General features: G+C 52.6%; 1 protein-coding gene across 2 annotated transcripts in view; it reads right to left on the minus strand.

Moving 5' to 3' along the window:
• Positions 1-23982, minus strand: part of TLK2 (tousled like kinase 2) — a 197334-nt gene that overhangs the window by 68758 nt on the left and 104594 nt on the right. For both annotated transcript variants that reach the window (XM_075350289.1, XM_075350288.1), the window contains exons 12-13: positions 1163-1229; positions 440-537 (exon numbers count right to left, since the gene is read on the minus strand). In XM_075350289.1, the coding sequence (XP_075206404.1) occupies positions 440-537; positions 1163-1229 (165 nt within the window). The remainder of the gene's footprint in view (positions 1-439; positions 538-1162; positions 1230-23982) is intronic.

The following is a 23982-nucleotide window of genomic DNA, read 5'->3' on the forward strand; positions in this document are numbered from 1 at the left end:
AAAGAAAATAAAACCTTTTATATATAAAAGATTAGGGGCAGAAAGGAGTTTGGCTGCAGGATAAGACAAGACAACATGGTGTTTTATAGGTAGTCTAACTATGGCGACAGCATAGGACCACAGGATATAATTATTCCAGACCATGTTAGAGCTCTAAACTTCCAAGAAGAAGGGGGGGGTGGAAGAAGAAGAGTGCAACATAGCAGTACTCCCTTTCAGGTGTTTGTATTAGCTGATAGCTAGCACTAGCTGAGGTGCTAACCTTCTCTGGTTATGCACAGGTACAATACACTTTAAAGCTTTGACTTCAGTCGCAGGTATGTGAGGTGATCAGGTTGATACAAGAAAAACTATAAACATGGACTCACCAAAGTGCGATGAGCAGATAATACACAGTCACACAGAATAAACCGGTCAATCATTCGTGGAAGCCACTTACTGCGAGTTATCTTCATTATGTATTCGTTTCAACTCCCTAATGTGCAAATTCCTTACTCTTTCAAGACGTTCTAACTCTGCTTGTATTTCAGCTTCTTCCTGCACAAAAATAAAGAAAATTGAACTGTTAATTTAGATGTAAACAAAAATGATAGTGACAATAATTACAGTATTTTTTTTGATTATAAGACGCACTTTTCCTCCCAAAAATTTGAGCGAGGTCCGTCGTGCGGCGGGCAGCGAGGTCCGTCGTGCGGCGGGCAGCGAGGTCCGTCGTGCGGCGTGGTACGAGCCGTTCTGAATGATGATGTCGTCAGTGAGAGCTTCAAATAATGGCGTCCAGCTCTCAGCTCAAGCTCTCATTTGTGCACGCGCCGACTCAGACCGCCATTTCTTTGAAGCCTGCACCACCAATCTTCAGAATGTCCCGTGACTCACCACAGGAAATAACACAGAGCAGCGCCTGCGGCCTAGGTATAGAGCAGAGGTGGCTGCCCCAAGACAGCGCCGTAGCCCCCAGTGAACATCTGGGCACCCCTTAGCATTGCAGTACTCTAGTACCGCCGCTGCCTCCTGTGACCCCCCGCTCCACCACAGCTGCTGCCTCCCGGTAAGATACCAACGGATTATAAAACAGACCCCATATTATATAAAAAAAAAAATTCTCCCCCTCTAAATATGGGGTGCGTCTTATAAAACGAAAAATACAGTACTTAATTCTTACTTTTTTTAGATGACCTAGTCGGAGCTTGAATATTTCCTCCTGTTCATGATACTCTGCTAAAGTTAACCTGCAAACAAAAGAAGAAAAAAAAATATATATATTTTTACAGAATTTTGGAATAAAAAAAAAAAAGCCCCATTCTGCTGCATCACCGGAAAAATGACGTAATATTTATTATAAACGGGTTTTTGTGTACTCACCGTAAAATCGTTTTCTCTTAGCCATCATTGGGGGACACAGGACCATGGGTGTTATGCTGCCTATCCATAGGTGGACACTAAGAAGATGCAAAAGCATAGCTCCTCCTCTGCAGTATACACACCCTGGCCGGGCCAGGCAAGCTCAGTTTTAGTACACAAGCAGTAGGAGAAAAAAACATTAAAAACTTCTCAACAGAGGAACATGAGAAAAGAAGAGTCATAACCGAAAAAGGTACTGAGAGAACCAAGGCCCAACAGGGCAACAGGGTGGGTGCTGTGTCCCCCAATGATGGCTAAGAAAAAACGATTTTACGGTTAGTACACAAAAATCTGTTTTTCTCTGACGCCTCATTGGGGGACACAGGACCATGGGACGTCCTAAAGCAGTCCATGGGTGGGAAACATAAAAGAAGACAACACAACCCAAGGACTAGGAACCAGTCCCAGACAGGCTGGAGCGCCTACTGAGAGAGGTGCTCTACTGCCGTTTGCAGAATTTTCCTACCCAGATTTGCCTCAGTTGAAACCTGGGTATTGACTCTGTAATGCTTTGAAAACGTATGTAGGCTAGACCAGGTCGCAGCTTTACACACCTGTTCCACTGAAGCCTGATGCCGAATGGCCCACGAAGCGCCAACTGCTCGCGTGGAATGAGCCCGCAGCCCACTAGGAATCGGCTTGAGTTGCAAGCGGTAGACTTCCTGGATCGCAGAGCGAATCCAGCGAGCCAGAGTCGTTTGTGAAGCTGCCTGTCCCTTCTTAGGCCCCTCAGGAATGACGAACAAAGAGTCAGTTTTCCTAAAGGGGGCTGTCCTGGATATGTAATATCTGAGAGCTCTGACGAGGTCTAACGAATGCAGAGACCTTTCCACCCTATGAACCGGGTGTGGACAAAAGGAAGGCAGAACAATGTCCTCGTTCAAATGAAACGGGGTAAGAACCTTTGGAAGGAAATCCAGAAGGGGGCGCAGAACTACCTTGTCCTAGTGAAAAATCAGAAAAGGCTTGCGGCAAAAGAGTGCTGCTAGCTCCGAAACCCGTCTGATGGACGTAATTGCCGCCAGGAACGTCACCTTCCAGGACAGAAGAGCAAGGGAGGATTCCTTGATGGGGTCAAAGGGGGACCTCTGGAGACCGTCCAGAACGAGATTGAGGCCTCCCATATGATGGCAGATTGAAAAAGTTAGATATGTTTAGCTTAGAAAAAAGACGTCTCAGAGGAGATCTCATTTATATGTATAAATACATGTGTGGTCAATATAAAGGACTGGCACATAACTTATTTCTTCCGAAAACAATACTAAGGACCAGGGGGCACTCACTGCGAGTGGAAGAAAAGCGATTCCGACACCTAAATAGGAAAGGGTTCTTTACAGTTAGAGCGGTCAGACTGTGGAATGCCCTACCACAAGAGGTAGTAATGGCAGATACTATAACAGCTTTTAAAAAAGGGCTGGATGATTTCCTCAGTACACAAAACATTGTTGGTTATAAATGACTTAGTGACTAAATGTAGAACTGGTGGAGGAAGGTTGAACTAGATGGACCTAGGTCTTTTTTCAACCTAAGTAACTATGTAACTATGTAACTATGTAACTATGTCCCATGGTTCCAGCGGCCATTTGTACGGGGGAACTAGATGGGAAACGCCCTGGAGGAAGGTCTTGACCTGCGTTTTTTGAGCCAGGCGGCATTGGTAGAAGATTGAGAGCGCCGAGACCTGCCCTTTAAGGGAACTGAGAGCGAACCTGCAGAAAATCGAGAATTCTGGGGATGGCCAGAGGCAGAGGCTGGATGTTAGTTTCCCTGCACCATGAAAGGAAGATTTTCCACGTACGGTGGTAAATGCAGGATGAAGCAGGCTTTCGGGCGCTGATCATGGTGGAGATAACAGCAGCGGGGGAGAATCCTGCTCTTGTTAATACCCAGGTCTCAATGGCCATGCCGTCAGCTTCAGGGCTCTGGAGTTCTGATGGGAAATGGGCCCTTGTGTCAGCAAGTCTGGGATGTCTGGAAGGCGCCACGGTATGTCTACGAGCATTTGTACTAATTCGGCGTACCAGGCGCGCCTGGGCCAGTCCGGTGCTATCAGTATCACCGGGACTCCCTCTGTTTTGATTTTTCTGATTACCCGCGGCAGCAGAGGTAGGGGTGGAAATATGTAAGGCAGGCGGAAGTGGAGCCAGGAGCAGACTAGAGCATCCGTGCCGATGGACTGCGGATCGCGTGACCTGGCTATAAACGCGGGTACCTTTGCGTTCAACCTTGAGGCCATTAGATCCACGTCTGGTGTACCCCAGCGAGTGCAGATGTGTAGGAACACTTCTGGGTGGAGAGAGCACTCTCCGGCGGCCAGGCCTTGGCGACTTAGAAGTCTGCTGCCCAGTTCTCTACTCCCGGTATGTGTACCGCTGATATCACTGACCCTGTCGATTCGGCCCAGCTGAGGATCCTGTGGGCCTTCGAGATAAGCTGCCTTGCTGCAGGTATACCCCTTGGCGATTGATGTAGGTTACAGCTGTCGCATTGTCTGATTGGATTCGAATCTGATGACCCGCTAGCAGAGGTCAGGATTCCCTGAGCGTGAGGAAGATTGCGCGGAGTTCCAGGATGTTTATGGGTAGGAAAGACTCCTAGGGCGTCCAACTTCCTTGAGCAGTGTGGTGCCGGTACACTGCTCCCCAGCCTAGGAGGCTGGCATCCGTGGTCAGGACTAGCCAGTTCACTGGGAGAAAAGATCTCCCCTTCGATAGGGATGAGGACCGAAGCCTCCAGCGGAGTGCGTACAGACTGAAGGCGTCAGGTGAAGATGTCTGTCCAAGGAGAAGGGGCACTTGTCCCAGGCCGCTAGAAGGGCTAGCTGCAGTGGGCGGAGGTGCAGTTGAGCAAAGGGTACTGCTTCCATAGCTGCCACCATCCTGCCGAGCACTTTCATGCTGAATCGAATGGAGCGAGACGGAGGACGTAGAAAGCAGCGTACCGCTCGTTGAAGAGCGATCGCCTTGTCCTGAGGGAGAAGGATCAAGCCCCGACGGGTGTCCAGGGACATGCCCAGGAAGGTGATGGATCGTGATGGGATCAGGGATGATTTGTCCAGATTCACTAGCCACCCTAAGCGGGATAGGGTGTCCACAGTCATCTGTACGCTGGTTGAGCAGTTGTGGAACGAGGGGGCCTTGATGAGGAGGTCGTCCAAGTAAGGGAGAACGACTACTCCCCTGGCGTGAAGGACGCTCATGGCAGCGGACATGACTTTGTTGAAGACCCTTGGTTGCAATAATGATCCTTAGGGACTCCATTCTGAATCTCCGTACGTGCACATGTTTGTTTAGGTGTTTGAGGTCCAGGATGGGTCGAACTGACCCATCCTTTTTGGGGACCACAAAGAGGTTGGAATAAAAACCCCCGAACTTCTCGTCGTCTGGGAAGGTATTATCACTCCTGCTGTTTGGAGCGAGTGGATTGCTGAGAAAAAAGTTTTGCGTCGTTTTCGAGTCTTTGGGGGGTTTGAGAGAAAGAACAGACACGGGGGTCGGGTCCGAAATTCTATGTGGTAACTGGAAGACACAAGGTCTTGCACCCATTTGTCGTCTGAGGCGGCAGCCCAGATGTGATGAAAGAGCCGCAGTCGACCTCCTACAATGAGTGTGTCTTCGGGGGCGCCGAAGGAGTCATCAGGGGAAAAAACGTCGTGGCCGAGTCTCCCTAGTCCTGGACTGTTTCGGTTTAGGCTGCCATGACGAAGTGGGTTTCGGGGAGAGCGGAGAAGGTCGGTCCCTGCGTAGTCCACGGCTGGTGGCGGGGACAGCACGGCATGTCGACCAACCAAATGAGTTCCGAAAGGAGCGTAACGAGGACTGTGGACATCTGGTGAAGGACGTCCTGGACTTCAGCTGGGGGAGGGAGGTACTCTTTCCTCCTATGGCGTCAGAAATGAGCTTGTCCAGACGTTCGCCAAACAATCGGTCTGGAAAAAAGGGAAGGCCCGTGAGAGACTTCTTGGAGGCAGAGTTCGCTCGCCATTGTCGGAGCCAGAGAGCTCTACAGATGGCTATGGTATTTGAGGCGGCAAACGCTGAGCAGGTAGCAGCGTCCATGGAGGCCTGCATGAGGTACTCCGCCACAGCGGCTTTTTAAGCTGTTACCTCGGTGAAGGTATGAGTGAACTGGGATTCCTCAAGCGAAGTGTTAAGGGATTCTGCCCAGACCGAGATCGCCTTTGCGACCCACACAGCGGCAAAGGAGGGCGAGAGGGAGGAACCCGCAGCCTCAAAAGCAGAGCGGGCGACGTGCTCCACCTGTCTGTTGGGTCCTTGATGGAAGAACCATCGGGTAAAGACAGGAGCGTCTTTGTGGTAAGGCGGGAGACCGGGGGGGTCGACCGAGGGCGGATCGGCCCAGCCCTTAGCTTAGGGGCAGGTGAGGCAAAAGGGTACCGGGACTCCATAAGTTTTCGGTTACCGAAGCGCCTGTCAGGCTTCTCCCATTGCTTTGTGAGGATATCCTGAAACTCTGGGTGATCAGCGAAAACCTTTTGGGGTTTCCTTGCCCTTTTAAAGGAGACTGCATGGTCAGTGCATGTGGAGGATCCCCCATCCACTACCAGAGTTTGGTTGATTGCTGCTATAAGGGAGTCTATTGCAGTTTGATCATCTGGGGAGGCTGAAACCAAGGAATCCTCCGGGTACAAACAGCATTCTCCCTCCTCCAGCTCTACAGAGGCCGTGGAGCGTGTGGGAGAGCCTGCCCTGCGTGCTCCCGAAGGAGAGTCCGCTGGAGACACTCGGCTGTGCGCTCACTTCCTGATCCCTGCAACCAGTGAAGCATGTGCCCGGATTACCTCAGAAGGATCCTCCATAGGGGTATCCTCAGGCTGCGTTCCGTCCAGGGACCCAGAAGGGTGTGGAGGACGACATTGCATAGCCAGCACCAGGTTCTGTGACAGTTTTTCCATGGATTGGGACAGAAACTGTGCCCATTCCGGTGGGCTGGGAGCCCTAGGCTCTGGGCTGACGGTTGCGGCGGTGGTGGCAGGGGGGTCTTGGGGGGCTATAGGGGCAAAGGACTCACAGAGAGAAGAGGTGTGTTTACGTGGTAGCTCAGCGTGGCAGGAAGTGCAGGCTGAATAATAGACTATGTGGGCCTTAGCACTCTTAGTGCCCTTAGAATTCTGCATGTTCCTAATAGGAGTATGCCAGGAGGGGGACCAATGATCAGCAGAGCTACAAGTGAAGCAAGCACCTCACCAGAATCAGCCGATGGCCCTGTCCTCAGGAAGGATTAAGCTCTATGGAGATCTTCGCATGCTTTCCTGGGGGGGGCTTAGCGCTAAAAGAGCGCGAAGATGAAGTTAGTGTGCCCCCCCTGCTGTGGGTAGTAAAAAAAGGCGGGAAGGGAGCTTCTGATAACCACCAGTGACCAGCTGTGTGCTGACTATCAGCCGGCTTTTCTGCTAGAGCAAATAAACAGAGAAAATAAACAGCGTGAGTCCCTGAGCCCTGGACCCTCCCCCTGCCACCGGGAAATTATCTGCAGGACTTTCTGCAAACAGGAGTGACTTCCCCCCTCCTCCAGCCAGCAAGCTAGAGAAAAGTTAACACTGTGTGTGCAGGATCCTTGGGGCTCTCCTCCTTGCAATTAGCAAGGGACTTTCTCATAATAAATACTGTAAATGTCCTGGGAGCCTTCCCTGCAGCGTCTTTTCTCCCTTTGTCTGGGAAACCAGTCAGGGGGATCTCCCCTTAAAACACTGCTTCAGTCCAGGCAGTGAAAATAGCAGAGTTAGCTTGCTGTGTCCGGTCACACCGGTGCCATATTCAACTCAGAGCCTGCAAAGAGGGGCTGAGGAATTGGTGCCATATTCAACTCAGAGCCTGCAAAGGGGGGCTGAGGAATTGGGCTATAGGGGCACAGGCCTCTACCTTGGGCTTTGGAAAATCGGTGTCTGTGGAACCCCTCGTCCAGCCCAGGATCCAGCGTCGCAGGAGGGGGTACGTGGAGGCGACACTCCCCGTTCCCACCCGTTAATAGTAGTGGGAGATCGGTCCCAAAAGGAAACCGTCACCCTCAAAAAATAAACCTTGAAAGGAAGTGCCCCCGGCCAGGGGGTGTATACTGCAGAGGAGGAGCTATGCTTTTGCATCTACTTAGTGTCCTCCTATGGATAGGCAGCATAACACCCATGGTCCTATGTCCCCCAAGGAGGCGTCAGAGAAAAAGGGAATTTTGTTTACTTACCGTAAATTCCTTTTCTTCTAGCTCCTATTGGGAGACCCAGACAATTGGGTGTATAGCTTCTGCCTCCGGAGGCCACACAAAGTATTACACTTTTAAAAGAGTGTAACCCCTCCCCTCTGCCTATACACCCTCCCGTGGATCACGGGCTCCTCAGTTTTGGTGCAAAAGCAGGAAGGAGAAAACTTATAAATTGGTCTAGGGTAAATTCAATCCGAAGGATGTTCAGAGAACTGAAAACCATGAACCATAAGAACAAATCAACATCAACAACATGTGTACACAAAAGAACAACCAGCCCGAAGGGCACAGGGGTGGGTGCTGGGTCTCCCAATAGGAGCTAGAAGAAAAGGAATTTACGGTAAGTAAACAAAATTCCCTTTTTCTTTGTCGCTCCATTGGGAGACCCAGACAATTGGGACGTCCAAGAGCAGTCCCTGGGTGGGTAAAAGAATACCTCAATAAAAGGAGCCGAAAAACGGCCCCCTCTTACAGGTGGGCAACCGCCGCCTGGAGGACTCGCCTACCTAGACTGGCGTCTGCCGAAGCATAGGCAGGCACTTGATAGTGCTTCGTGAAAGTGTGCAGACTAGACCACGTAGCTGCCTGACACACCTGCTGAGCCGTCGCCCGGTGCCGCAAAGCCCAGGACGCACCTACGGCTCTGGTAGAATGGGCTTTCAACCCTGAAGGAAGTGGAATCCCAGAAGAACGGTAGGCCTCGAGAATCTGTTCCTTGATCCACTGAGCCAAGGTTGACTTGGAGGCCTGAGAGCCCTTACGCTGGCCAGCGACAAGGACAAAGAGCGCATCTGAACGGCGCAGGGGCGCCGTGCGAGACACGTAGAACCGGAGTGCTCTCACTAGATCCAAAGAGTGCAAATCCTTTTCACACTGGTGAATTGGATTAGGGCAAAAGGAAGGCAAGGAGATATCCTGATTTAGATGAAAAGGGGATACCACCTTAGGGAGAAATTCCGGGACAGGACGCAGAACCACCTTATCCTGGTGGAAAACCAGGAAGGGGGCTTTGCATGACAGCGCTGCAAGCTCAGACACTCTCCGAAGTGATGTGACTGCCACCAGGAAGGCCACCTTCTGAGAAAGACGGGAGAGAGACATCTCGCCGCGGCTCAAAAGGCGGCTTTTGAAGAGCCGTCAGAACCCTGTTAAGATCCCAAGGTTCCAACGGACGTTTGTAAGGTGGGACCATGTGACAAACCCACTGCAGGAACATGCGGACCTGCGGAAGCCTGGCTAGACGCTTTTGAAAAAAACACGGAGAGCGCCGACACTTGGCCCTTGAGAGAGCCGAGGGACAAACCCTTGTCCATTCCAGATTGTAGGAATGAAAGAAATATGGGTAAAGCAAACGGCCATGGAGGAAAACCGTTATCAGAGCACCAGGATAATAAGATTTGCCAAGACCTGTAATAGATTTTGGCGGACGTTGACTTCCTGGCTTGTCTCATGGTGGCAATGACATCCTGAGATAACCCTGAAGACGCTAGGAGCCAGGACTCAATGGCCACACAGTCAGGTTGAGGGCCACAGAATTCAGATGGAAAAACGGCCCTTGTGACAGCAGGTCTGGGCGGTCTGGAAGCGCCCACGGTTGACCCACCGTGAGATGCCACAGATCCGGATACCACGACCGCCTCGGCCAGTCTGGAGCGACGGCAGTCGGACCGGATCTTGTGTAGTACTCTGGGCAGCATCGCCAGAGGGGAAAACACATATGGCAGTCGAAACTGCGACCAATCCTGGACCAGAGCGTCCGCTGCCAGAGCTCTGTGATCCTGAGACCGTGCCATGAAGGCCGGGACCTTGTTGTTGTGTCGTGACGCCATGAGAATGACGTCCGGCGTTCCCCAGCGGCGACAGATCTCTCGAAACACGTCTGGGTGAAGAGACCATTCCCCCGCATCCATGCCCTGACGACTGAGAAGAAGGGAATTTTGTTTACTTACCGTAAATTCCTTTTCTTCTAGCTCCAATTGGGAGACCCAGACAATTGGGTGTATAGCTACTGCCAATAACTGGTTTAAGGAGGAAAGCCAATAACTGGTTTAAAGACCAATTCAATCCGAAGAAATATCGGAGAACTGCAACCATTCACATGAACAACATGTGTACCGAAAAAAACCCTAAGAAAACAGGGCGGGCGCTGGGTCTCCCAATTGGAGCTAGAAGAAAAGGAATTTACGGTAAGTATACAAAATTCCCTTCTTCTTTGTCGCTCCATTGGGAGACCCAGACAATTGGGATGTCCAAAAGCAGTCCCTGGGTGGGTAAAAGAATACCTCGTGGTAGGGCTGTCAAACAGCCCTTTCGTACAGGTGGGCAACCGCCGCCTGAAGGACTTGTCTACCTAGGCTGGCGTCTGCCAAAGCGTAGGTATGCACCTGATAATGCTTGGTAAAAGTGTGCAGACTCGACCAGGTAGGTGCCTGGCACACCTGCTGAGCCGTAGCCTGGTGCCGTAATGCCCAGGACTCACCCACGGCTCTGGTAGAATGGGCATTCAGCCCTGAGGGAACCAGGAGCCTAGCAGAACGGTAGGTTTCAAGAATTGGTTCCTTGAGCCACCGAGTCAGGGTGGATCTGGAAGCTTGCGACCCCTTACGCTGACCAGCGACAAGGACAAAGAGTGCATCCGGGCGGCACAGGAGCGCCGTGCGGGAATGTAGATCCTGAGTGCTCTCACCAGATCCAACAGATGCAAATCCTTTTCAAATTGATGGACTGGATGAGGACACAAAGAAGGTAAGGTGATATCTTGATTGAGATGAAAGTGGGATACCACCTTAGGGAGAAAGTCCGGAATCGGACGCCGAACCCCCTTGTCCTGGTGAAGACCAGGAATGGAGATTTGCATGACAGCGCTGCTAGCTCGGACACTCTCTGAAGAGACGTGACCGCTACTAGAAAGGCCACTTTCTGTGAAATACGGAAAGGGAAACAACTTTCAAAAGCTCGAAAGGCGGCTTCAAGAGAGTCATTAGAACCTTGTTCGGACTCCAGAGCTCTAATGGCCGCTTGTACGGAGTGATGAGAAGACAAACTCCCTGCAGGAACGTGCATACCTGCGGAAGTCGGCTAGGCGTTTCTGAAAAAATACAGATAGCGCTGAGACTTGTCCTTTAAGGGAGCTGAGCGACCAACTATTTTCCAACCAAGATTGTAGGAAGGAAGGAAAAATAGGCGATGCAAATGGCCAGGGAGAAACTCCTTGAGCAGAGCACCAAGATAAGAATATCTTCCACGATCTGTGGTAGATCTTGGCGGACGTTGGCTTCTTGGCCTGCGTCATGGTGACAACCACTCCTGAGATAATCCTGAAGACGCTAGGATCCAGGACTCAATGGCTACACCGTCATGTTCAGGGCCGCAGAGTTCAGATGGAAAAAAGGGCCCTTGAAACAGTAAGTCTGAAGGGTCTGGTAGTGGCCACGGTTGGCCTACCGTGAGGTACCACAGATCCGGGAACCCCGACCTCCTCGGCCAATCTGCGACCAATGTTGAACTGAGGCGTCCGCCGCCAGAGCTCGATGATCGTGAGACTGTGCTATGAAGCCGGAACAAAGTTGTTGTGCCGTGACGCCATTATGTCGACGTCCGGCATCCCGCAGCGGCGACAGATCTCCTGAAACCCGTCCGGGTGAAGAAACCAGTCCCCTGCGTCCATACCCTGGCGACTGAGGAAGTCTGCTTCCTAGTTTACCACGCCTGGGATGTGAACTGCGGATATGGTGGATGCCGTGTCTTCTACCCACGTTAGAATCCGCCGGACTTCCTGGAAGGCTTGCCGGCTGCGTGTTCTTCCGTGGTGGTTGATGTATGCCACCGCTGTGAAGATATCCGACTGAATTCGGATGTGCTTGCTTTTCAGCCACTGCTGGAAGGCTTGTAGGACAAGATACACTGCTCTGATTTCCAGAACATTGAGCTGAAGGGTGGACTCTTGCTGAATCCACGTACCTTGAGCCCTGTGGCGGAGAAAAAACTGCTCCCCACTCTGATAGACTCGTGCCTGTCGTAACTACCGCCCAGGATGGGGGCAGGAAGGACCTTTTTTCTGACCATGAGGTGGGAAAAAGCCACCACCGTAGAGATTCTTTGGCCGCCTGAGAAGGGGAGACGTCTCTGTCGATGGGCGTCGACTTCCCGTCTCATTGGCGGGGAATGTCCCATTGTAGTGGACGCAGATGAAACTGCGCGAAAGGGACTGCCGCCATTGCTACCATCTTACGTGAGAAGTGCATGAGGCGTCTCAATGTGTGCGACTGATCCTAAGGAGAGATTGCAGCCTTGTCTGTAGTGAACGCTGTTTGTCTAGCGGAAGCTTCACTATCGCTGAGAGAGTATGAAACTCCATGCCTAGATATGTTAGTGATTGGCCCGGGGTCGGATCTGACTTTGAAAAGTTGATGATCCACCCGAAACTCTGGAGAGTCTCCAGCGCAACGTTCGGCTGTGTTGGCATGTTCCTTAAGAGGGTGCCTTGACAAGTAGATCTCCCAAACACGGGATCACAGAGTGACCTTGAGATTGCAGGACTGGTACTACTGCTGCCATGACCTTCGCGAAGACCCGTGGGGCTATCGCCAGCCAGAAGGCAAGGTTACGAACTGAAGGTGTTCGCGTCTTATAACAAAGCGTAGAAACGCTGGAGCTCTGGATCAATCGGCACGTGGGGATAAGCATCCTTGACGTCTATCGATGTTAGGAAATTTCCTTGAAACATTGAGGCGATGACGGAGCGGGGGATTACATCCGGAACCGCCTGGTGTTCACGAGCTGGTTGAGCCGTGTTAGATCCAGAACGGGACGGAAATACTCGTCCTTTCTTGGCATCGCAAATAATTCGGAGTAAAAACCGTGACCTTGTTCCTGAAGAGGAACGGGGGTCACCACTCGTTGTGCCTTTAGAGTGCCCACCGCCTGCAGAAGAGCGTCGGCTCGGTCGGGAGGTGGAGAAGTTCTGAAGAATTGAGTTGGAGGACGAGAACTGAACTCTATCCTGTACCCGTGAGACAGAATGTCTCTCACCCAACGGTCTTTGACCTGTGACAGCTAAATATCGCCAAGGCGGGAGAGCCTGCTACCGACCGAGGATGCGGAGAGAGGAGGCCGCAAGTCATGAGGAAGCCTCTTGGAAGTGGGTTTTTAGGCTGTCTTTTTTGGGCGTGACTGAGCCCGCCAAGAAACTGAGCTCCTCTGATCCTTTTGAGTCCTCTTTGGACGAGGAGAAATGGGACCTGCCCGAGCCTTGAAAAAAACGAAAACCCCGACTGTCCCTTGGTATGTTGGGGTTTGTTTTGTCTGGGCTGAGGTAAGGAAGAATCCTTACTCTTGAACTGTTTAATGATTACATCTCACGCACACTAAACAGTCGGTCAGCAGAACAAGGCAAACTGGTTAAGCCCTTTTTTGGAAGCAGAATCTGCCTTCCATTCAGTTAACACCCAGGCCCTGCGTAAAACCACGGAGTGAGCGGACGCCACTGCCGTACGGGTCGTAGAGTCCAGGACAGCATTAATCGCCTAAGACGCAAATGCAGACATTTGAGCGGTTAAGGATGACACTTGCGGAACAGATGTACGTGTGACCGTGTCCATCTGTGTAAGACAAGCTGAAGTAGCTTGGGGTGCCTCTACGGCTGCTGGAGCTAACAGCGCGCCGATAGCCTCATAGATGGATTTCGACCAGAGATCCCTCTGTCAGTCAGTGGCATCTTTAAGTGCAGCCCCATCTTCCACTGCAACTATGGATCTAGCTGCAAGCTGGAGATTGGAGGATGCCCCTTGGGACACTGGGTCCAGCCATTGCCCACGTCAGGGGGTAGGGATAACGTGTATCCTCAGCCGTTTGGGGAAGCGCTTAACTGGATAAGCGTGGTGTTCCTGGACTGCCTGTGTAAAGTCAGGGTGGTCAAGGAAAGTATTTAATTTACGCTTGGGATACGTGAATGGAATTTCTCCTGCTATGAAGCTGACTCTTCCACTGGAGGAGCTGGGGGAGAAATAACTAACATTCTATTGATGGACGCTATGAGATTATTGACTATGGCGTCACCATCAGGTGTATCCAGATTGAGAGCGGTCTCAGGATTAGATCTTGAGCAGCTATCTCCGCCACATCACACAGAGAGTCCGCTTGCTGGGACCCTGACTAGTGTGATGAAGTCGATGGCCGCTCATAGTGAGCCTCTCAGGCTGTCTGGGACTGTCGTCCGTGTTAGAGCCGTCACTCTGGGAAGCACATGACACCCTCGGAGCTCAAAGTTGTTCCCACTGAGGGGGACCATGGATAATGAATGAACAGTGGCCATGGATTTGAGAGACTTGTCTGGACTGCAAGGCTTCTAGTATCATAGCCATAGTCTCAGAAAATCTGTCAGTAAATACTGGAGGCACCGTCCCCATGTCCTGGACGGTTAGCAGAGACTCCGTAGTATACAATGGGGGTCTATGTACACTGCCGGCCATATAGCCATACATGCTGTACCGGCTGCATAGAAAACATGTGCTTCTGCACCTCTGTTTTACACAGACAATATGCTGTTATGTCCTCCGCACAATCAAGGAGGGTATATACAAAAATGCAGCTAAACAGTGCAATGCATAGTGAATAAACATATATGTATATGTGCACTTCGGCACTAGTGGAGTCAGCCCCACAGGTGCTGCTTAACGCCTGGTCACAGCGGTTGTGTGACTATCCGAATCCCTGCCAGGGATTCCTAAACTTGTCTCTTCTGTCGCTACAGAAAACACTGACAAGAATGGCTGCCGGCGTCCTGTGCAGAGGAAGAAGCCGTGGGCGTGCCTGAGAAAGTGCGGGAATCCGGCTTCACAGTGTACACAGTGAGAGGGGTGGAGTATGCAAAGCATACTCCAGCTCTCAGCGCTGCCGGATTCACCGTGCATCCAGTGAGAGGGGTGGAGTATGCAAAGCATACTCCAGCTCTCAGCGCTGCCGTGCTGTGCAGCGTTACGCCCCTACCCTGACTGGCAGGTCTGTGGGCGGAAACGAAGTGAGACTAGGCCGCGCAAGCCGGGGACTCGAGTGATAAGCGCGGCCGGCATATAAGCCTTGGTCGGCGCGGAAGTCCCCGGCGCACCACAAGTCCCAGCCGCGCCCGAAATAAAAATGGCAACGGCGGTTAGCGCGGTAGTCCCCTAATACACTAACACACCCAGCAAGCTGTAGTGTGCGATGGCACTAGTGCGGGCAGCGCCGCCGTCCCTGGCGCACTAACACACCCAGCAATGCTGCCGTGTGTCTGCGCGGTCCCCACAGGGACACAGAGTACCTTAACGTAGCAGGGCCATGTCCCTGAGGATACTCCGCTCCATGTCCAGCAGATTCCCAGGAGCTGTGGATGGAGCACGGCCTCAGTGCCTGGAGACCGATAGGATCCCACTTCACCAGAGCCCTCAGGGGGATGGGGAAGGAAAACAGCATGTGGGCTCCAGCCTCCGTACCCGCAATGGGTACCTCAACCTTAACAAACACCCGACAAGAGTGGGGTGAGAAGGGAGCATGCTGGGGGCCCTTTAGTATGGGCCCTCTTTTCTTCCATCCGATATAGTCAGCAGCTACTGCTGACTAAACAGTGGAGCTATGCGTGGATGTCTGACCTCCTTCGCACAAAGCACAAAACTGGTGAGCCAGTGATCCCACTGGGGGTGTATAGCCAGAAGGGGAGGGGCCTTACACTTTTGAGTGTAATACTTTGTGTGGCCTCCGGAGGCAGTAGCTATACACCCAATTGTCTGGGTCTCCCAATGGAGCGACAAAGAAAATACAGATAGCGCTGAGACTTGTCCCTTAAGGGAGCTGAGCGACCAACCATTTTCCAACCAAGATTGTAGGAAGGAAGGAAAAATAGGCGATGCAAATGGCCAGGGAGAAACTCCTTGAGCAGAGCACCAAGATAAGAATATCTTCCACGATCTGTGGTAGATCTTGGCGGACGTTGGCTTCTTGGCCTGCGTCATGGTGACAACCACTCCTGAGATAATCCTGAAGACGCTAGGATCCAGGACTCAATGGCTACACCGTCATGTTCAGGGCCGCAGAGTTCAGATGGAAAAAAGGGCCCTTGAAACAGCAAGTCTGGTCGGTCTGGTAGTGCCCACGGTTGGCCTACCGTGAGGTACCACAGATCCGGGAACCCCGACCTCCTCGGCCAATCTGGAGCGACGAGGATGGCGCGGCGACAGTCGGACTTGCTCTTGCGCAGCACTCTGGGCAACAATGCCAGAGGTGGGACACATAAGGTAGCCGGGACTGCGACCAATGTGGAACTGAGGCGTCCGCCGCCAGAGCTCGATGATCGTGAGACTGTGCTATGAAGCCGGGACAATGTTGTTGTGCCGTGACGCCATTATGTCGACGTCCGGCATCCCGCAGCGGCGACAGATCTCCTGAAACCCGTCCGGGTGAAGAAACCATTCCCCTGCGTCCATACCCTGGCGACTGAGGAAGTCTGCTTCCTAGTTTACCACGCCTGGGATGTGAACTGCGGATATGGTGGATGCCGTGTCTTCCACCCACGTCAGAATCCGCCGGCTTCCTGGAAGGCTTGCCGGCTGCGTGTTCTTCCGTGGTGGTTGATGTATGCCACCGCTGTGGAGATATCCGACTGAATTCGGATGTGCTTGCTTTTCAGCCACTGCTGGAAGGCTTGTAGGACAAGATACACTGCTCTGATTTCCAGAACATTGATCCGAAGGGTGGACTCTTGCTGAATCCACGTACCTTGAGCCCTGTGGTAGAGAAAAACTGCTCTCCACTCTGATAGACTCGTGCCTGTCGTAACTACCGCCCAGGATGGGGGTAGGAAGGACCTTTTTTCTGACCATGAGGTGGGAAGAAGCCACCACCGTAGAGATTCTTTGGCCGCCTGAGAAAGGGAGACGTCTCTGTCGATGGGCGTCGACCTCCCGTCTCATTGGCGGAGAATGTCCCATTGTAGTGGACGCAGATGAAACTGCGCGAAAGGGACTGCCGCCATTGCTACCATCTTACGTGAGAAGTGCATGAGGCGTCTCAATGTGTGCGACTGATCCTAAGGAGAGATTGCAGCCTTGTCTGTAGTGAACGCTGTTTGTCTAGCGGAAGCTTCACTATCGCTGAGAGAGTAGGAAACTCCATGCCTAGATATGTTAGTGATTGGCCCGGGGTCGGATCTGACTTTGAAAAGTTGATGATCCACCCGAACTCTGGAGAGTCTCCAGCGCAACGTTCGGCTGTGTTGGCATGTTCCTTAAGAGGGTGCCTTGACAAGTAGATCTCCCAAATACGGGATCACAGAGTGACCTTGAGATTGCAGGACTGGTACTACTGCTGCCATGACCTTAGCGAAGACCCGTGGGGCTATCGCCAGCCGGAAGGCAGAGTTACGAACTGAAGGTGTTCGCGTCTTATAACAAAGCGTAGAAACGCTGGGGCTCTGGATCAATCGGCACGTGGGGATAAGCATCCTTGACGTGTATCGATGTTAGGAAAATTCCCTTGAAACATTGAGGCGATGACGGAGCGGGGGGATTACATCCGGAACCGCCTGGTGTTCACGAGCTGGTTGAGCCGTGTTAGATCCAGAACGGGACGGAAATACTCGTCCTTTCTTGGCACCGCAAATAATTCGGAGTAAAAACCGTGACCTTGTTCCTGAAGAGGAACGGGGGTCACCACTCGTTGTGCCTTTAGAGTGCCCACCGCCTGCAGAAGAGCATCGGCTCGGTCGGGAGGTGGAGAAGTTCTGAAGAATTGAGTTGGAGGACGAGAACTGAACTCTATCCTGTACCCGTGAGACAGAATGTCTCTCACCCAACGGTCTTTGACCTGTGACAGCTAAATATCGCCAAGGCGGGAGAGCCTGCTACCGACCGAGGATGCGGAGAGAGGAGGCCGCAAGTCATGAGGAAGCCTCTTGGAAGCGGGTTTTCAGGCTGTCTTTTTTGGGCGTGACTGAGCCCGCCAAGAAACTGAGCTCCTCTGATCCTTTTGAGTCCTCTTTGGACGAGGAGAAATGGGACCTGCCCGAGCCTTGAAAAGACCGAAAACCCCGACTGTCCCTTGGTATGTTGGGGTTTGTTTTGTCTGGGCTGAGGTAAGGAAGAATCCTTACTCTTGAACTGTTTAATGATTACACCTCACGCACACTAAACAGTCGGTCAGCAGAACAAGGCAAACTGGTTAAGCCCTTTTTTGGAAGCAGAATCTGCCTTCCATTCAGTTAACACCCAGGCCCTGCGTAAAACCACGGAGTTAGCGGACGCCACTGCCGTACGGGTCGTAGAGTCTAGGACAGCATTAATCGCATAAGACGCAAATGCAGACATTTGAGCGGTTAAGGATGACACTTGCGGAACAGATGTACGTGTGACCGTGTCCATCTGTGTAAGACAAGCTGAAGTAGCTTGGGGTGCCTCTACGGCTGCTGGAGCTAACAGCGCGCCGATAGCCTCATAGATGGATTTCGACCAGAGATCCCTCTGTCTGTCAGTGGCATCTTTAAGTGCAGCCCCATCTTCCACTGCAACTATGGATCTAGCTGCAAGCTGGAGATTGGAGGATGCCCCTTGGGACACTGGGTCCAGCCATTGCCCACGTCAGGGGGTAGGGATAACGTGTATCCTCAGCCGTTTGGAGAAGCGCTTAACTGGATAAGCGTGTTCCTGGACTGCCTGTGTAAAGTCAGGGTGGTCAAGGAAAGTATTTAATTTACGCTTGAGATACGTGAATGGAATTTCTCCTGCTATGAAGCTGACTCTTCCACCGGAGGAGCTGGGGGAGAAATAACTAACATTCTATTGATGGACGCTATGAGATTATTGACTATGGCGTCACCATCAGGTGTATCCAGATTGAGAGCGGTCTCAGGATTAGATCTTGAGCAGCTACCTCCGCCACATCACACAGAGAGTCCGCTTGCTGGGACCCTGACTAGTGTGATGAAGTCGAGGGCCGCTCATAGTGAGCCTCTCAGGCTGTCTGGGACTGTCGTCCGTGTCAGAGCCGTCACTCTGGGAAGCACATGACACCCTCGGAGCTCAAAGTTGTTCCCACTGAGGGGGACCATGGATAATGAATGAACAGTGGCCATGGATTTGAGAGACTTGTCTGGACTGCAAGGCTTCTAGTATCATAGCCATAGTCTCAGAAAATCTGTCAGTAAATACTGCAGGCTCCGTCCCCATGTCCTGACGATTAGCAGAGACTCCGTAGTATACAATGGGGGTCTATGTACACTGCCGGCCATATAGCCGTACATGCTGTACCGGCTGCATAGAAAACATGTGCTTCTGCACCTCTGTTTTACACAGACAATATGCTGTTATGTCCTCCGCACAATCAAGGAGGGTATATACAAAAATGCAGCTAAACAGTGTAATGCATAGTGAATAAGCATATATGTATATGTGCACTTCGGCACTAGTGGAGTCAGCCCCACAGGTGCTGCTTAACGCCTGGTCACAGCGGTTGTGTGACTATCCGAATCCCTGCCAGGGATTCCTAAACTTGTCTCTTCTGTCGCTACAGAAAACACTGACAAGAATGGCTGCCGGCGTCCTGTGTAGAGGAGGAAGCCGTGGGCGTGCCTGAGAAAGTGCGGGAATCCGGCTTCACAGTGTACACAGTGAGAGGGGTGGAGTATGCAAAGCATACTCCAGCTCTCAGCGCTGCCGGTTTCACAGTGCACACAGTGAGAGGGGTGGAGTATGCAAAGCATACTCCAGCTCTCAGCGCTGCCGTGCTGTGCAGCGTCACGCCCCTACCCTGACTGGCAGGTCTGTGGGCGGAAACGAAGTGAGACTAGGCCGCGCAAGCCGGGGACTCGAGTGATAAGCGCGGCCGGCATATAAGCCTTGGTCGGCGCGGAAGTCCCCGGCGCACCACAAGTCCCAGCCGCGCCCGAAATAAAAATGGCAACGGCGGTTAGCGCGGTAGTCCCCTAATACACTAACACACCCAGCAAGCTGTAGAGTGCGATGGCACTAGTGCGGGCAGCGCCGCCGTGCCTGGCGCACTAACACACCCAGCAATGCTGCCGTGTGTCCGTGCGCGGTCCCCACAGGGACACAGAGTACCTCAACGTAGCAGGGCCATGTCCCTGAGGATACTCCGCTCCATGTCCAGCAGATTCCCAGGAGCTGTGGATGGAGCACGGCCTCAGTGCCTGGAGACCGATATGATCCCACTTCACCCAGAGCCCTGAGGGGATGGGGAAGGAAAGCAGCATGTGGGCTCCAGCCTCCGTACCCACAATGGGTACCTCAACCTTAACAAACACCTCCGACAAAAGTGGGGTGAGAAGGGAGCATGCTGGGGGCCCTAGTATGGGCCCTCTTTTCTTCCATCCGACATAGTCAGCAGCTGCTGCTGACTAAACAGTGGAGCTATGCGTGGATGTCTGACCTCCTTCGCACAAAGCACAAAACTGGTGAGCCAGTGATCCCACTGGGGGTGTATAGCCAGAAGGGGAGGGGCCTTACACTTTTGAGTGTAATACTTTGTGTGGCCTCCGGAGGCAGTAGCTATACACCCAATTGTCTGGGTCTCCCAATGGAGCGACAAAGAAAATCTGCTTCCCAGTTTTTCACGCCCGGGATGTGAACTGCGGAGATGGTGGAGCCTGTGACTTCCACCCACTGCAGAATCCGCCCGACTTCCTGGAAGGCTTGACGACTGCGAGTGCCGCCTTGGTGGTTGATGTAGGCGACGGCAGTGGCGTTGTCCGACTGGATTCGGATCTGCCTGCCCTCCAACCACCGATGGAAAGCCAATAGGGCTAGATATACTGCCCTTATCTCCAGAATATTGATCTGAAGGGACGATTCTATTGGAGTCCAGGTTCCTTGAGCCCTGTGGTGGAGAAAAACCGCTCCCCAACCTGACAGGCTCGCGTCCGTGGTGACCACGGCCCAGGTTGGAGGGAGGAAGGATTTTCCCCGAGACAGAGATGTGGGTAGGAGCCACCACTGAAGTGATGTTTTGGCTGCAAGTGAAAGAGAGATGTTCTTGTCGAGGGAAGCCGAACTCTTGTCCCATTTGCGAAGAATGTCCCATTGGAGTGGCCGTAGATGGAATTGCGCGAACGGCACTGCCTCCATAGCTGCAACCATCTTCCCCAGGAAGTGCATGAGGCGCCTTAAGGGGTGTGACTGACTCCGAAGAAGTGACTGCACCCCCGCCTGCAGAGCAAGTTGTTTGTCCCGCAGGAGCTTGACTAACGCTGGCTGGGTATGAAACTCCATCCCGAGGTAAGTCAGTGATTGGGTCGGCGTCAACTTGGATTTCGGGAAATTGATGATCCACCCGAACTGCTGGAGAGTCGCCAGAGTGACGGTAAGACTTCGTTGACACGCCACCCGAGAAGGGGCCCTGACTAGGAGATCGTCCAAGTATGGGATCATCGAGTGGCCCTGAGAGTGCAGGACCGCCACGACGGATGCCATGACTTTGGTGAAGACCCGTGGGGCTGTCGCCAGGCCGAAGGGCAATGCGACGAACTGGAGGTGTTCGTCCCCGATGGCGAAACGCAGGAAACGTTGCTGTTCGGGTGCGATCGGCACATGAAGATACGCATCCTTGATGTCGATCAATGCTAGGAAGTCTCCTTGTGACATCGAGGCGATGACCCAGCGGAGAGATTCCATCCGAAACCGTCTGGTTCTCACCTGTTGAGCAGCTTGAGGTCCAGAACGGGACGGAATGACCCGTCCTTTTTTGGCACCACGAACAAGTTGGAGTAAAATCCGCGACCACGTTCCTGAAGGGGGAACGGGAATCACAACTCCTTCCATCTTTAGAGCGTCCAATGCCAAACTGAGAAGCCCGTGATCCACGGGAGGGTGTATAGGCAGAGGGGAGGGGTTACACTTTTTTAAAAGTGTAATACTTTGTGTGGCCTCTGGAGGCAGAAGCTATACACCCAATTGTCTGGGTCTCCCAATGGAGCGACAAAGAAGAAGGGAATTTTGTTTACTTACCGTAAATTCCTTTTCTTCTAGCTCCTATTGGGAGACCCAGACAATTGGGTGTATAGCTTCTGCCTCCGGAGGCCACACAAAGTATTACACTGAAAAGTGTAACCCCTCCCCTCTGCCTATACACCCTCCCGTGGATCACGGGCTCCTCAGTTTTGGTGCAAAAGCAGGAAGGAGGAAACTTATAAATTGGTCTGGGTAAATTCAATCCGAAGGATGTTCGGAGAACTGAAACCATAACCAAAAGAACAATTCAACATGAACAACATGTGTACACAAAAGAACAACCAGCCCGAAGGGAACAGGGGCGGGTGCTGGGTCTCCCAATAGGAGCTAGAAGAAAAGGAATTTACGGTAAGTAAACAAAATTCCCTTCTTTGTCGCTCCATTGGGAGACCCAGACAATTGGGACGTCCAAAAGCAGTCCCTGGGTGGGTAAAAGAATACCTCAATAAAAGAGCCGAAAACGTCCTCTTCCTACAGGTGGGCAATCGCCGCCTGAAGGACTCGCCTACCTAGACTGGCATCTGCCGAAGCATAGGTATGCACTTGATAGTGTTTTGTGAAGGTGTGCAGACTAGACCAGGTAGCTGCCTGACACACCTGCTGAGCCGTAGCCCGGTGTCGCAATGCCCAGGACGCACCCACGGCTCTGGTAGAATGGGCTTTCAGCCCCGAAGGAAGAGGAAGCCCCGAAGAACGGTAGGCTTCAAGAATCGGTTCCTTGATCCACCGAGCCAAAGTTGACTTGGAAGCCTGCGAACCCTTACGCTGGCCAGCGACCAGGACAAAGAGCGCATGTGAACGGCGCAGGGGCGCCGTGCAAGACACGTAGAGCCGGAGTGCTCTCACTAGATCTAATGAATGCAAATCCTTTTCACATTGGTGAACTGGATGAGGGCAAAATGACGGTAAGGAGATATCCTGATTGAGATGAAAAGGAGATACCACCTTAGGGAGAAATTCCGGGACAGGACGCAGAACCACCTTATCCTGGTGAAAAACCAGGAAGGGGGCTTTGCATGACAGCGCTGCAAGCTCCGACACTCTTCGGAGTAAGGTAATTGCCACAAGAAATGCCACCTTCTGCGAAAGACGTGATAAAGAGACATCCCTCAGCGGCTCGAAAGGTGGTTCTTGAAGAGCCATTAGCACCCTGTTAAGGTCCCAGGGTTCCAGCGGACGCTTGTAAGGTGGGACTATGTGGCAAACTCACTGCAGGAACGTGCGGACCTGCAGAAGCCTTGCCAGGCGCTTTTGAAAAAATACTGAGAGCGCCGATACTTGTCCCTTGAGAGAGCCCAGTGACAAACCCTTGTCCATTCCGGATTGAAGGAATGAAAGAAAAATGGGTAAGGCAAAAGGCCAGGGAGTAAAACCATTATCAGAGCACCAGGACAAGAAGATCCGCCACGACCTGTAATAGATCTTGGCGGACGTAAGTTTCCTGGCCTGTCTCATGGTGGCAATGACATCCTGAGATAACCCCGACGACGCTAGGAGCCAGGACTCAATGGCCACACAGTCAGGTTGAGGGCCGCAGAATTCAGATGGAAAAACGGCACTTGTGACAGCAGGTCTGTGCGGTCTGGAAGCGCCCACGGCTGACCCACCGTGAGATGCCACAGATCCGGGTACCACGACCGCCTCGGCCAATCTGGAGCGACGAGAATGGTGTGACGACAGTCGGATCTGATCTTGCGTAACACTCTGGGCAACATCGCCAGAGGGGGAAGCACATAAGGGAGTCGAAACTGCGACCAATCCTGAACTAACGCGTCCGCCGCCAGAGCTCTGTGATCTTGAGACCGTGCCATGAAGGCCGGGACCTTGTTGTTGTGCCGTCCGGCGTTCCCCAGCGGCCACAGATCTCTCGAAACACGTCTGGGTGAAGAGACCATTCCCCCGCATCCATGCCCTGACGACTGAGAAAATCTGCTTCCCAGTTTTCTACGCCCGGGATGTGAACTGCGGAGATGGTGGAGGCTGTGGCTTCCGCCCACAGCAGAATCCGCCGGACTTCCTGGAAGTTTGACGGCTGCGCGTGCCTTGCACGCCTTGGTGGTTAATGTACGCGACCGACGTGGCGTTGTCCGACTGTATGCGGATCTGCCTGCCCTCCAGCCACCGATGGAACACCAATAGGGCTAGATACACTGCCCTTATCTCCAGAACACTGATCTGAAGGGAAGACTCTATCGGAGTCCAGGTTCCCTGAGCCCTGTGGTGGAGAAAAACCGCTCCCCACCCTGACAGGCTCACGTCCGTCGTGACCACCGCCCAGGATGGGGGCAGGAAGGATTTTCCCTGCGATAGAGAAGTGGGAAGAAGCCACCACTGAAGAGAGGTTTTGGCTGCAAGGGAAAGACGTTCCTGTCGAGGG

The sequence above is a fragment of the Anomaloglossus baeobatrachus genome, chromosome 5, assembly GCF_048569485.1.
Source record: "Anomaloglossus baeobatrachus isolate aAnoBae1 chromosome 5, aAnoBae1.hap1, whole genome shotgun sequence".
Taxonomy (NCBI): Eukaryota; Metazoa; Chordata; class Amphibia; order Anura; family Aromobatidae; genus Anomaloglossus; species Anomaloglossus baeobatrachus.